The following is a 12503-nucleotide window of genomic DNA, read 5'->3' on the forward strand; positions in this document are numbered from 1 at the left end:
CTAGACACTTCAAAAACCCTAGTGGGAATAGCAAAGATGAGCTTCTGACCTGGTAAAATCCTCACTCCACAGACAGAATCAAAGGCAAGAGCAATAGTATGACCCAGGTGGCCATGTTGTACCATTTCCTACTTTTATGCAGAATATTTCCATGTTTCTATATACTTTGCCATTCAAGAAATTATAGATACCCTACATGGAAAAACAGGCTTCCCTTGTGGCTCAGCTGGTAGAGAATCTGCCTGCAATGTGGGAGTCCTGGGCTTGAACCCTGGGTTGGGAAGATCCCCTGGAGAAGGGAAAGGCTACCAACTCCAGTATCCTTGCCTGGAGAATTCCATGGACTGTTTAGTCCATGGGGTCGCAAAGAGTCAGACAAGACTGAGCAACTTTCACTTCACTACATGGGAAAACAGACAAGCAATATGTATAAAACTGATGCTTACCAATATAATGTTAAGGCCCTAAAGTATTACAATGGATTGCGATTGTCTAAAATGAAATCAATAGATAAATAAGAAATGAGTAAGTGAACAAGTGCCCGCTGAACTTACAAGAGCACATGAGCAACGATAGCATCCACGTCAAACAAGGTATCCGTTGGGAATTCTCTCAGTGGTATGTTGCCCCTGTAAAGCATTACAGAAAGATTTCCTTAGCATTCAATTCACTTGTGGCTCTAACACGCTGCCTGGAAGTTCTTTGATGTTAGAACCTGTGTTTTATCCACTATCCGATGCACCTACCAGAGCACTGGTCATAACACACACTGAAATACTTACTATACACACCTCATAGACAGGCTCACTTTGAAAAGCTCTGTGGTTGGCAAAAAGACTGGGAAAAAACCTGAGTCCCAACAAGGCTTCCTCCTGCCTCCCTGTCTCACAGCATACACAGATGCCCCAAATGGGCTGGGAAGGAGACAAGCAGAAGAGACAAAGAAGGGTCCTTAGCAGTAGGTCCCAGAGGATAAAGGACCTGTCCTTACTTCCTAGGCCAAATCCCAAGAGTTTGCTGACTCAGATTAGCAGACCCCAGCATGGAGAAATCTATAACCTGGAAATCTGTAGACCCCTCAAAAATAAAGTAGTAAGACATTTATTTCACACGTGACCTGACATACCTACTTAGAACATGACATATGCTAAGTGCTTACTTACCAGGCATTTGCAGTCAAAGCTTACATAAGATTCTCATATAATATCCAAAACAACCCTGACAGTTAAGTATCATTCTCCTTAATCTATAGATTAGGAAGCCAAAGTGGAGGTAACAAATCTATTACTTAGACTTTTTTGCTAAGCTTCATATGATCCCCATTACACAGAGCTTCCTTCTGGCTTCGTGACATTTCGTATACTTGAATATTTTAGAGGCATAGCTTTATATTTATCCATCCCAGTGAAAAAAAAACTAGTTTACCTGAATAAATATGCTTTCATCAAATCCTTTTCACTTCCACAGTATCTCGATGTTTCTTCTGTGACACAATTAACCTTTAAAAGATTATATTTAACGCTTAAGAGTGTAGAGCAATTGGCAGAGTTTCTTAGTTAGGGAAACACAAAGGAAAGTTAAATAGTGCAGTGTATCTCCAGATCACATTTCTTATTTTACTTTTTTCCTGACTTATATGCTGTAACTGCTCACTTATTCAAGTGCTTGAGGTAACCCAGAGAAAGGAACCCAGAGAAAAGTTTCTATACCAAAGAGTTATATTTAATCATGCACAATTCAATTCAATCTTATGAAGGAAGTAGAAGATAATGACGTAGAAAAGGAAGGAAACAATAAAGGCAAGACAAAAAAATCATGGGCAAAAGCCAGAAAACAGAGAAGTGAATGTTAAGTTGGAACACAGGTATGACAGATACTGCTGGTTCCCCACCCCAAATCCATCCCACTCTTTTTGCTTCACTAACAGAATGTCACTAATAGCAAGTTCCCCCATTAAAAGACTTTTCCAGACTCCCCCAAAAGCTAAGGATAGCTACATAATGTTAGGAGAAGTCACAGGTTTGGCATTCCTAGAAGTGTCTTAAAGGAGGTTGTCTGATACTCATGCTCTTCCCACTCCTTGATGACAAAGAGAAAAACCTAACAAGACAGGTAGGCACCAGCAGTCATCATGGGTCATAAGGCATCCTTAAAGGAGAAACCCTTGCTAAGGATGGTGCAAAAGAAAGAACGAGTCTGAGTCCCTGATGATTTTAGAGCAGCCACAACACTCTTGATAGTTTACAATGAAGACTCTGTGAAAAATATGAGGACGATCCTGGCAGCAACATGCAGATGAAATGGAAGGTATAGCACAAAGGCAAGGAAGCCAGTTGACAGAATATCACATCAGTACAGGTCAAAGCTTCCCTCATAGCTCAGTTGGTAAAGAATCTGCCTGCAATGCAGGAGACCTGGGTTCGATTCCTGGTCAGGAAGATCCTCTGGAGAAGGAAATGGCAACCACTCCAGTATTCTTGCCTGGAGAATTCCACAGAGGAGCCTGGCAGGCTACAGCCCATGGGGTTGCAAGAGTCAAATATGACTTAGCAACTAAACCACCACCACCACAGGTCAAGAAAGGCTTCCCTGGTGACTCAGACCGTAAAGAATTCACCTGCAATGTGGGAGACTAGGTTGGATCCCTGGGTCAGGAAGATCCCCTAGAGGAGGGCATGGCAACCCACTCCAGTATTCATGTCTGGAGAATCCTATGGACAGAGGAGCCTGGCAGGCTCCAGTCCATAGGGTTGCAAGGAGCGGGACACCACTGAGCGACTAACACTTTCACTTTCACAGGTCAAGGATGACGAGGGCCTGAAGTAAAGCAGAAAAGGACAGAAGAGATTCAAGAGACTTTTAACAAATACAGAAAGTAAAACTAAGAAGACTGAGCATATAATATGCACCATGGGACATAGAGGGGAAGGAAAGAGAGAGAATGAAGAGGCTGTCAGACAGGACAAGTGGGTTGCCTGCAACATAACTTACCAAGGAAGAACAGTTAGTATTTTGTTTTGGATTTTGTTAAATTTGCATTTGTTTAATGGGGTTTTTTTTGTTTTGTTTTTGGTTTTTGTTTTCTGGTTAACTTTAATCGAGTTTGAGGAAGCACAGTGACAAGTGGAAAAGCTACATTTGTTTTATTTTTCAAACAGCTACTAAAAGAGAACTGATACCCAGAAAGGATATGAGGAATAGAGAACCAGAATTAAAAGTCAGAGTATAGTCATAACCAAAGGCCATGAATTTTACTGTAATTAAAAAAAAAATTTTAAAGTCAGAGCATAGGGGATGGTTGATATTATGATAACAGATTTGTCCCTTCATTCACTCAAAACACATTTGAACACCTATCGTATGTTAGTCACTATTCTCTTCATTGGGAGCACAGTTAGGTTCCAAATTAAAATCTTTCTCTTTAGAACTCATATTCTAAAAGCAGAGATAGACCATTTAAAAACTAAATAATATGTAATGTTAAGCACTATGAAAGAAAAAAAACTTACTATGGGGATAGTGTATGACAGAACATTTTAGGTAAGAAGGCTTACCTAAAGAAGGCTTACCTTCATCAAAGAAGGATTCTCTGAGGAGGTAACATGTGAACAAAGAACTGAAGTAATGGAGTGATGCATGCAAATATATAAATATGTGGAAGAGATGAGTGGGAAATACCTGCAAAGGCCTTATGGAAAATCTAGCAGGTTCAAGTAACACAAAGACAACTAGCAAGTGTCAGGAACAAATTGAGGAAGGTGGAGGAACAGAAAGTGAGATAAGAGGAAGTCAGTATCCAAAGAGGAGTTTCGATTTTAACACAACTGTACTGGGAAGCCTTTCTGAGATCTGATACATTTGCTTATGTGTGGAGAAGGCTTTAGTGAGACAAAAGTGAAAGGAGAAAGGCCAAATAGGCAGCTATTGTGGTTTCCCAGAGGAGAAGTGAGGATGTTTGGACAAGATACTGGAAATGAAGATACCGGACGTGGTCAAGTATGCATGGTTTTGATAGTAGAACCTGAGAGAAAGTGAAAGTCACTCAGTTGTGTCCGACTCTTTGCAACCCTATGGACTGTACAGTCCATGGAATTCTCCAGCCCAGAATACTGGAGTGGGCAGCCTTTCCCTTCTCCAGGGGATTTTCCCAACCCAGGGATTGAACCCAGGTCTCTCGCATTGTGGGCAGATTCTTTACCAGCTGAGCCACAAGGGAAGCCTAAGAATACAGGAGTGGATAGCCTATCCCTTGTCCAGAGGATCGTCTTGACCCAGGAATTGAACTGGGGTCTCCTGATTACAGGTGGATTCTTAACCAGTTGAGCTACCAGGGAAGTAGAACCTGAAGGACTTATTAATGGATTGGTTATGATAGAAAAAAGATGACCCAAAGGTTTTTTGCTTTTAAATCTACATTGATAAAGTAATATAGTCACACCAGCTTTCTTTTGGTTATTATTTGCATGATATATTATTTTTCCTTCATTTACTTTGAGAGTTTCTAAAGTCTTGAGGATGCATTTCTAAATATCTTACAATTGGATTTGGTTGATCATAGAAAAAGCAAGAGAGTTCCAGAAAAGCATTTATTTCTGCTTTATTGACTATGCCAAAGCCTTTGACTGTGTGGATCACAATAAACTGTGGAAAATTCTTCAAGAGATGGGAATACCAGACCACCTGATCTGCCTCTTGAGAAATGTGTATGCAGGTCAGGAAGCAACAGTTAGAACTGGACATGGAACAACAGAATGGTTCCAAATAGGAAAAGGAGTACGTCAAGGCTGTATATTGTCACCCTGTTTATTTAACTTCTATGCAAAGTACATCATGAGAAATGCTGGACTGGAAGAAACACAAACTGGAATCAAGATTGCCGGGAGAAATATCAATAACCTCAGATATGCAGATGACACCACCCTTATGGCAGAAAGTGAAGAGGAACTCAAAAGCCTCTTGATGAAAGTGAAAGAGGAGAGTGAAAAAGTTGGCTTAAAGCTCAACATTCAGAAAACGAAGATCATGGCATCCGGTCCCACCACTTCATGGGAAATAGATGGGGAAACAGTGGAAACAGTGTCAGACTTTATTTTTCTGGGCTCCAAAATCACTACAGATGGTGACTGCAGCCATGAAATTAGAAGACGCTTACTCCTTGGAAGGAAAGTTATGACCAACCTAGATAGCATATTCAAAAGCAGAGACATTACTTTGCCAACAAAGGTCTGTCTAGTCAAGGCTATGGTTTTTCCTGTGCTCATGTATGGATGTGAGAGTTGGACTGTGAAGAAGGCTGAGCGCCGAAGAATTGATGCTTTTGAACTGTGGTGTTGGAGAAGACTCTTGAGAGTCCCTTGGACTGCAAGGAGATCCAACCAGTCCATTCTGAAGGAGATCAGCCCTGGGATTTCTTTGGAAGGAATGATGCTAAAGCTGAAACTCCAGTACTTTGGCCACCTCATGCGAAGAGTTGACTCATTGGAAAAGACTCTGATGCTGGGAGGCACTGTGGGCAGGAGGAGAAGGGGACGACAGAGGATGGGATGGCTGGATGGCATCACTGACTCGATGGACGTGAGTCTGAGTGAACTCCGGGAGTTGGTGATGGACAGGGAGGCCTGGCGTGCTGCGATTCATGGGGTCGCAAAGAGTCGGACACGACTGAGCGACTGATCTGATCTGATCTGATTGTTCCCAGCCTGACAATCGTTTTCTTACCTGGAATATTTAGTCCATTTATAATTTAATGTTTTCTTCATCTACATCTACCTAAAGAAATCTTAACTTTTGAAGACAATCTCAAAATGCTACTTTTTGTGAAGTCTTTCCCAATACCATAATATGATGTCCACTTTGATAATCATGTAAGATTTCTTTCTTTTAAACCTCTACAGCATTATATTTGTACCTCTTATAATGACCAAGTTCTGCCAGTTATTAAAATGGTCTGCAGGAATTCTCTGGCAGTACAGTGGTTGGGACTCCAAGCTTTCACTGCCAAGGGCCCAGATTCAATCCTTGGTCAGGGAGCTAAGATTCCCAAAGGTGTGCAGCGTAACCAAAAAAAAAAAAAAAAAAAAAAGATCTGTGAATGTGTTTTGGATATCTACTCTCCAAAGAAAAGTCTGGGATCTTAGTCATTTTTCTATCTTGAGAAATGGAGTATTTCCTGCCATATCAGCAAACAAAGGATGTCACGGTGATCAGTGATTGCAGCCACCACCGAAGGTGAGCCCTGAGAAAACTCAGGATGTGAAAATACAGGATACTCGCACCAGATAGCTGAGGTACGTATCAAAGGAATGATTTCAGTGAGCCCGGATTCTTGCATATTCCCATACACAGAAAAGCACTAAATTCCTTAACTTGAGATATCTGACTTTCCTTTAATTAACAGCAATCAATTTTGACATTTGGACTACCTGCCCTTTTTGGTAAAACTTCTACAAAATCTGGTTGCCCCTGTCAACTCCTCAGAGCTGTTCTCTCAGGGTTACTTGAGGTGCTGGCTCCTGGGTTTTAAGTCCTAAAAATTCCCTCCTAAGAAAACATAACTCTCAACTTTTAGAATATTTTTTAAGTCTACAATCCAATAAGAGACTAAATAATAGTGAGCTTGTTTCAGTCTCATAAACAATACTGAGTATCTACTATGCACCAGGGACTGAGCTAGGTACTCGAGGTCCAGGTCTATCTCTTTCAAGATAGGTCTATCTCTTTCACCATGGTTTCTTTTCCACATAACTTAAAAGTCCTCAACTGTAAAAGCTTTATGAACTGTTAGTTCACAAAGGTGATCTTTAGGCATGAACCTTCATATTCTACTCCAGTTAGCAGACACATAGTTACTAGTCATCAGTTTACTGACTGCTAGATAAACAGTATGATTATCCCTTTAGAGTGTCATACCAACCCAGTATTTTGTTTCTAAATCTCAATTTTTGTTCAAAGCTTGGGCGCCATTATCATTCTAGAGTATAAACTGGTTCACAGTTAATCGAGACCCTGAGATCTCTATACAAAGAGAACTGACACTTTAAAAAAAAAGATTTTTTTTTTTAAGGTATATACATGCATGCTTAGTCACTTAGTCATGTCCAATTCTTTGTGATCTTTGGACTATAGCCCATCAGGCTCCTCTGTCCACAGGATTTTTCAGGCAAGAATACTGCAGTGGGGTGCCATCTCCTTCTCCAAGGAATATAACTATGATATAATAAGAAATATATATTTGGTCTCTATCCCTCGTTCCTGACACAGAGCTCCTGGTGGTGGTTATGGTGGTTAGTTGCTAAGTCATGTCTGATGCTTGCAACCCCAGAGACTGTATCCCACCAGGCTCCTCTGTCCATGGGATTTCACAGGCAAAAATACTGGTATAGACTGCCATTTCCTCCTCCAGGGGATGTTCTTGACCCAGGGATCAAACCCAGGTCTCCTGCATAAAGAATATGTAGGCATATTCTTTACTGACTGAGCCACTAGGGAAGCACCTAAAACCCTGTAATTTTCCTGAATGATGGAGTGGTAGGAATATCTTTTGTTCTAATATTTGGTCCTTTAACCCCAAATATAAGAGTTTCTAAAACCCTTGGAATCTCTGGCAGTGATAAGAGAGTCTGTCTGTATGCAAATGAAATGACTGGCAGTTGGGGCCCCTAGATAGCTTCAGGAAAGGGGCTGGTTGCCAGCAAAAGGCAAGATGAGAGAGTGGTAACTTTCAGCCCCACTTCCCTTCCCTTCTCAAGCTCCTGCACTTGAGACTCTTCCAGATCTTGCCCATGTATTTCTTCCTGGCCATTCCTGAGATATCCTTTGTAAGAAGCCAGTAACAGTTAAGTAAAGTCTTCCCCTGAGTTCTGTGAGTCACTGTAGCCAATTACGGACCCTGAGGATGGGGTTGTGAGAACCCCCATTTGTAGCCAAGTTCTACAGAAGTCGTAGGAAGCCTGGGGATCTTCTCACTCCCTGTGACTGGAATCTAAAGTGAGAGCAATCTCACAGGACTGTACCCTTCCCCTGAGGGGTCTGTGCTAATGCTGGGTTGTTGGTGTCAGACCTGCTTGGTGTGGAAAACACACACATTTGGTGTCAGAAGGGTTCTGTGGTGAGAGTGAAGTTTCCCTTTAAAAGTCACAGTCCGTTAACTTTTCTGTGTTTCCTGCCCTGGGAACTCAAACTTCAGGGATCAAGAGAGACAGTAGCCATCTTTCAAAGGAGGAAGGTTAATGAACTAGAAAAGAATAAATGTACACAGAAAGTCAGGGAGACACTAATCTGAAAGAATTTAATAATCACTGGGTAATTAATCATTCCACTTTCTGAGGTACAAATTCTAAGTTTAAACTAAATGAAAGGCTCATGAAGCTATTTAAACCATGATGCATCTGGAAATTTTCCATAATACTCCACAGCAAGTTTGAACACTTTTTGAGAAATTAAATATGTAATTTCAAATTAGGTCGTCTTAACATTTTTCTAAAAATAAATATGACAACCACAACATAAGCGATTATAAAGACAGAATATGAAAGAAAAAACAAAAACACACACTTCAATTACTTCAATTTTGATACCTCAGTTTGTGCTAATACAAATGTTTTAATAGTTATGAATATCTATTATGATATATTTCTTAGGCAAAATAAAAAGAGCCTATATACAAGACTGAAAAAATGACACTATAGCTCCAATAGAATGGTTTACAAAATAAAGCTCTAAGAATTCTAAATAGCTTTTTCCTCTGTATTTGTACTAATTTGTACAATAATTTGGAACCATCTACACTTCTGCTTATTCTTATGAAAAAAAAGATAGAAAAAATATTTTTCCAGTTTGAAAAAAGATGTGAAACAACATATTATTTTTAGATACTCACTCTTAGGTCACACAACTGTAGAATGTTTGTCACTAATAATTTATTAATATAAATTTGTTTTTACCTTTGCTACTGAAATTCCATAGTCCTGGAGAGGTTTAGCAGCCTCATTCAGTTCTTCAAGAAACATAGAAGTTCTTGGAGACTCTAAAATAAGAAATGTTTTATGAATGTTTTATGACTTGCCCTTAGGAAAAATGAATTTTTAAAATTAAAGCCAAAAGCTGCAAACTGCAAAAGAAATATATTAGTTTGCTCAACTACTATGCAACAACAAATAAGTAACTAAACAAACCAATTACATATTTTTGTACCCTATTTCCTATTGCCTCATTATTCTTATTTCTAATATTTTTATCATGAAATATTTTCATTTTGTGACCTTAGAAGCTTTCTAAACATAAACTGGATAAATAAATGTTTAATTTAAATGGAAAGTTGTCATTATTTTTCCAAGTTTAATACTATACACAAACATACATGTACAAAAATTTCAAAATGATTTTAACATACCATTTTCAAATCCTAATTATAATAAAGTGTTAGTCACTCAGTCGTGCCTGACTCTTTGTGACCCTATGGACTGTAGCCCGCCAGGCTCCTCTGACAATGGAATTCTCTAGGCAAGAACCCTGGAGTGGGTTGCCACTCCCTTCTCCAAGAGATCTTCCCAATCCAGGGTTTGAACCCAGGTCTCCTGCATTGGAGGCAAACTCTTTACCTTCTAAGACACCAAAGAACCCCTATAAGGGAGCCAACAAATATGTGAATTCACTTACTAATTCCAAGAATAGTATTTTTTAAGGCCTGAGAAATTTTAATAGAACCGTGACAGTGATCAGTTATGTTCAATAGCTGTATTAATTAATTCAGTATAATTAACAGTATGGTTAAAGCAGAGTATTAAACTTAAGCATCAGTATCACTATATTTAAAGTTTTAAAACACTTTAAAAATATTTACATGCTAAAAATATCAAAATGTTTACTTTTAGAAATGATAATGAAATGATATTACTCATAGCTAATTCTCACCTAGTATTTACTATGGATTAGGGACATGAGCTAAGTCACTTAATTGTCACAACAAATTTATAAAGCACACACTACTTCCTCATTATGGATGACAAAAAAGACACACAGCGAGATTAAGTGACTTGACCCAGGTCACACAACAGGTGAAGAAGCAAAGTCAGGATTCAAACCCAGGTAGGCATATCATAGTAGCAGCTTTAAAGCACATTTTATTAATCCTGACAATAAGGTCTCCCTGAGCATAATGATTAAACACCAATAGAAACATCACAAAAATCATATTAAAATATAAAAAATACTTACCAGCTTGACAAAAATAAACTAAGGTGGCTTTTCCTGGTTGCAATGTACTGAACAATGTCTGAGGACTCAGCTCTGGAGAGTCTACTGCTGACGTATAAAAAATGCACATCACGACAAAAGAGATGCCAGCTCTAAATACGCTGAAACTGGAAGACATCATCAGCTGCGGCTGAGTACGGACAGGAGGATCTATTCTTTTCACTGCTGTGTTCTGTTGCCCAGGACAATACCTGGTAAGAGTAGGTATGTGACAAAGTTGTGCCCCAGGAATTTGTTAAATGAATGAATGAAGTAAAATCTGTAAAAAGAATAATATAAGAAATTAGTCTCAGGTTTGATTTTGCTAATACTTTACTATTTCCTTCTAGTACAAATGTGAGAGGGGATGATATATAATGACATTGATTTTATAATACTATTAATTTTTGATACAAAGATATCAAGGACATCTGGAAAACACAATACTAAGTATATTATGTTTAATAGCTATTTACTGGTGTGTGTGTGTTCTCAGTTGTGTCTGACTCTTTGTGAACCTTTGAACTGTATAGTCCACTAGGCTCCTCTATCCATGGGATTTTTCAGGCAAGAATACTGGAGTGGGGTGCCATTTCCTCCTCCAGGGGATCTTCCCAACTTCATTCAGGGATCAAATCTGAGTCTCCTGCATCTCCTGCATTGCAGGTGGATTTTTACCACTGAACCATCAGGGGAAGCCCCACTTACTGGTGTGTGTAAAGCCGTCATTTCTAAGGATTCTAAAATTAATTCTCAAACATTATTCAATCCATTTTTTTTAAACAGGGCATTTAATCATTCTCTACCCAGAGTGGAATTACAATTAATACTCAAATAGCAATTAAAACCACTAACATGAAAATAAGTTCCAAAATATATGTCTACATTTTTTTTACTTTAAATCCTCTAGAACAGGGGTCCCCAATCTCTGGGATCTGATGCCTGATGATCTGAGGTGGAGCTGATATAATAATTATAGAAATAAAGTGCATAATAAATGTAATACATTTGAATCATCTTGAAACCACCCTTCTCGCCCCCCACCCCCATACTTGGAAAATTTGTTTTCCACGAAACTGGTCCCTGGCACCAAAAAGGTTGGGGCCACCTACCCTAGAGGATATCTACTGAAACTATTTAAGAACATTCCTTCCAAATATACATTTAGTAACGTTTGATGGATTTAAACAGTTTAGAAAAGCAAATAGCTCCTTCAACTCATATTTTAATTCAGTTCTATCTTCTGAACGCAGATTTAGTCTATATACCATCTTCTCATCTTCTTTCATGCTGTTCTCTGTGTCCACTGTCAGTTCTCTTTTCTTATACTTTTGCTACTTTCAAATTTCTTTTGAACAATTTCTTCTTTCAGGAAGCTTTTCTACTGCTGATATATATTATCTACATTTAAAAGAACATAGATTGGGGAAATTAGTTTTTATATTAAACATCATACTTTTAGAAAGTAAAGATACACCAACAGGTATAGGTGAGAATTTTAACTGTAATTTTAAATAGATTCCTTATCTTTTAAGCAAAAGATCACTATGTCAAAACAAGAGACAGGAAAAAAAAAGTAGCAAGAATTACTCATAAGGATAGGAGTGGAACTCTTCAGTAAAGAATGAAGAGATTAAAGAACGAAAAATTTAGGGAAAAAAAATCATACTAAATTAGACATTTATCATTTCAGTGGTCATGAAGACCATTTTACTCTTCAATTTAACATTTCAGGGATAATGAGAAACAATTTAGTTCTCAATTTACAATAGAGCTGATAAACTGAAACCCCATTTACCTTGCTTTTTCAATACTATAAGCACATAAGGTTGTCTCACACAACAGTTTAACAGCTACTGTGCAACATGCCTGGCTTTCTTTTCTTCCGTCACAGTCACTGAAAACACTCAGATGGTGGCTGTTTGTCAGCATAGGTCCCAGATGGGGTGCAGCCCAGAGAACCCCCAGGTGGTATGCAATGAATATATGACATAGGAAGAAACAACATAGGTTTGTTGTCTTAAACCACTGAGACTGGTGTGGCAGGGGGTGGATTACTGCAGCATAATCTAGTTTATCTTCACCAGTATATAAATCACAAGTGAGGTGCTGCCTTAACAAGAACCCCACACATAGGCTCAGGGGCCAAGCAGCAGGAAACTGTTCTGAGACTACTCATGGAAACTCTTTCTCTTCGAGGAAACACAGCGACAGGACCTCAACAAATGATTTGTGTTAAGGAATAACAAAACATTTGATATAACTGTCAC

The 12503-nt window shown here is 38.8% G+C and overlaps 1 protein-coding gene across 6 annotated transcripts in view; it reads right to left on the reverse strand.

The window, feature by feature from the left end:
* Positions 1 to 12503, reverse strand: part of TXNDC16 (thioredoxin domain containing 16) — a 103049-nt gene that overhangs the window by 84612 nt on the left and 5934 nt on the right. For 4 of the 6 annotated variants that reach the window (XM_025296341.2, XM_025296340.2, XM_025296339.2 and 1 more), the window contains exons 2-6: positions 11502 to 11634; positions 10216 to 10513; positions 8943 to 9025; positions 1426 to 1499; positions 555 to 629 (exon numbers count right to left, since the gene is read on the reverse strand). In XM_025296341.2, coding sequence (XP_025152126.1) covers positions 555 to 629; positions 1426 to 1499; positions 8943 to 9025; positions 10216 to 10375 — 392 coding nt within the window. In that variant the 5' untranslated portion in view covers positions 10376 to 10513; positions 11502 to 11634. The remainder of the gene's footprint in view (positions 1 to 554; positions 630 to 1425; positions 1500 to 8942; positions 9026 to 10215; positions 10514 to 11501; positions 11635 to 12503) is intronic. The other 2 variants (XM_025296343.2, XM_025296342.2) reach the window with 1 other exon arrangement.

This window comes from Bubalus bubalis, chromosome 11, assembly GCF_019923935.1.
Source record: "Bubalus bubalis isolate 160015118507 breed Murrah chromosome 11, NDDB_SH_1, whole genome shotgun sequence".
Taxonomy (NCBI): Eukaryota; Metazoa; Chordata; class Mammalia; order Artiodactyla; family Bovidae; genus Bubalus; species Bubalus bubalis.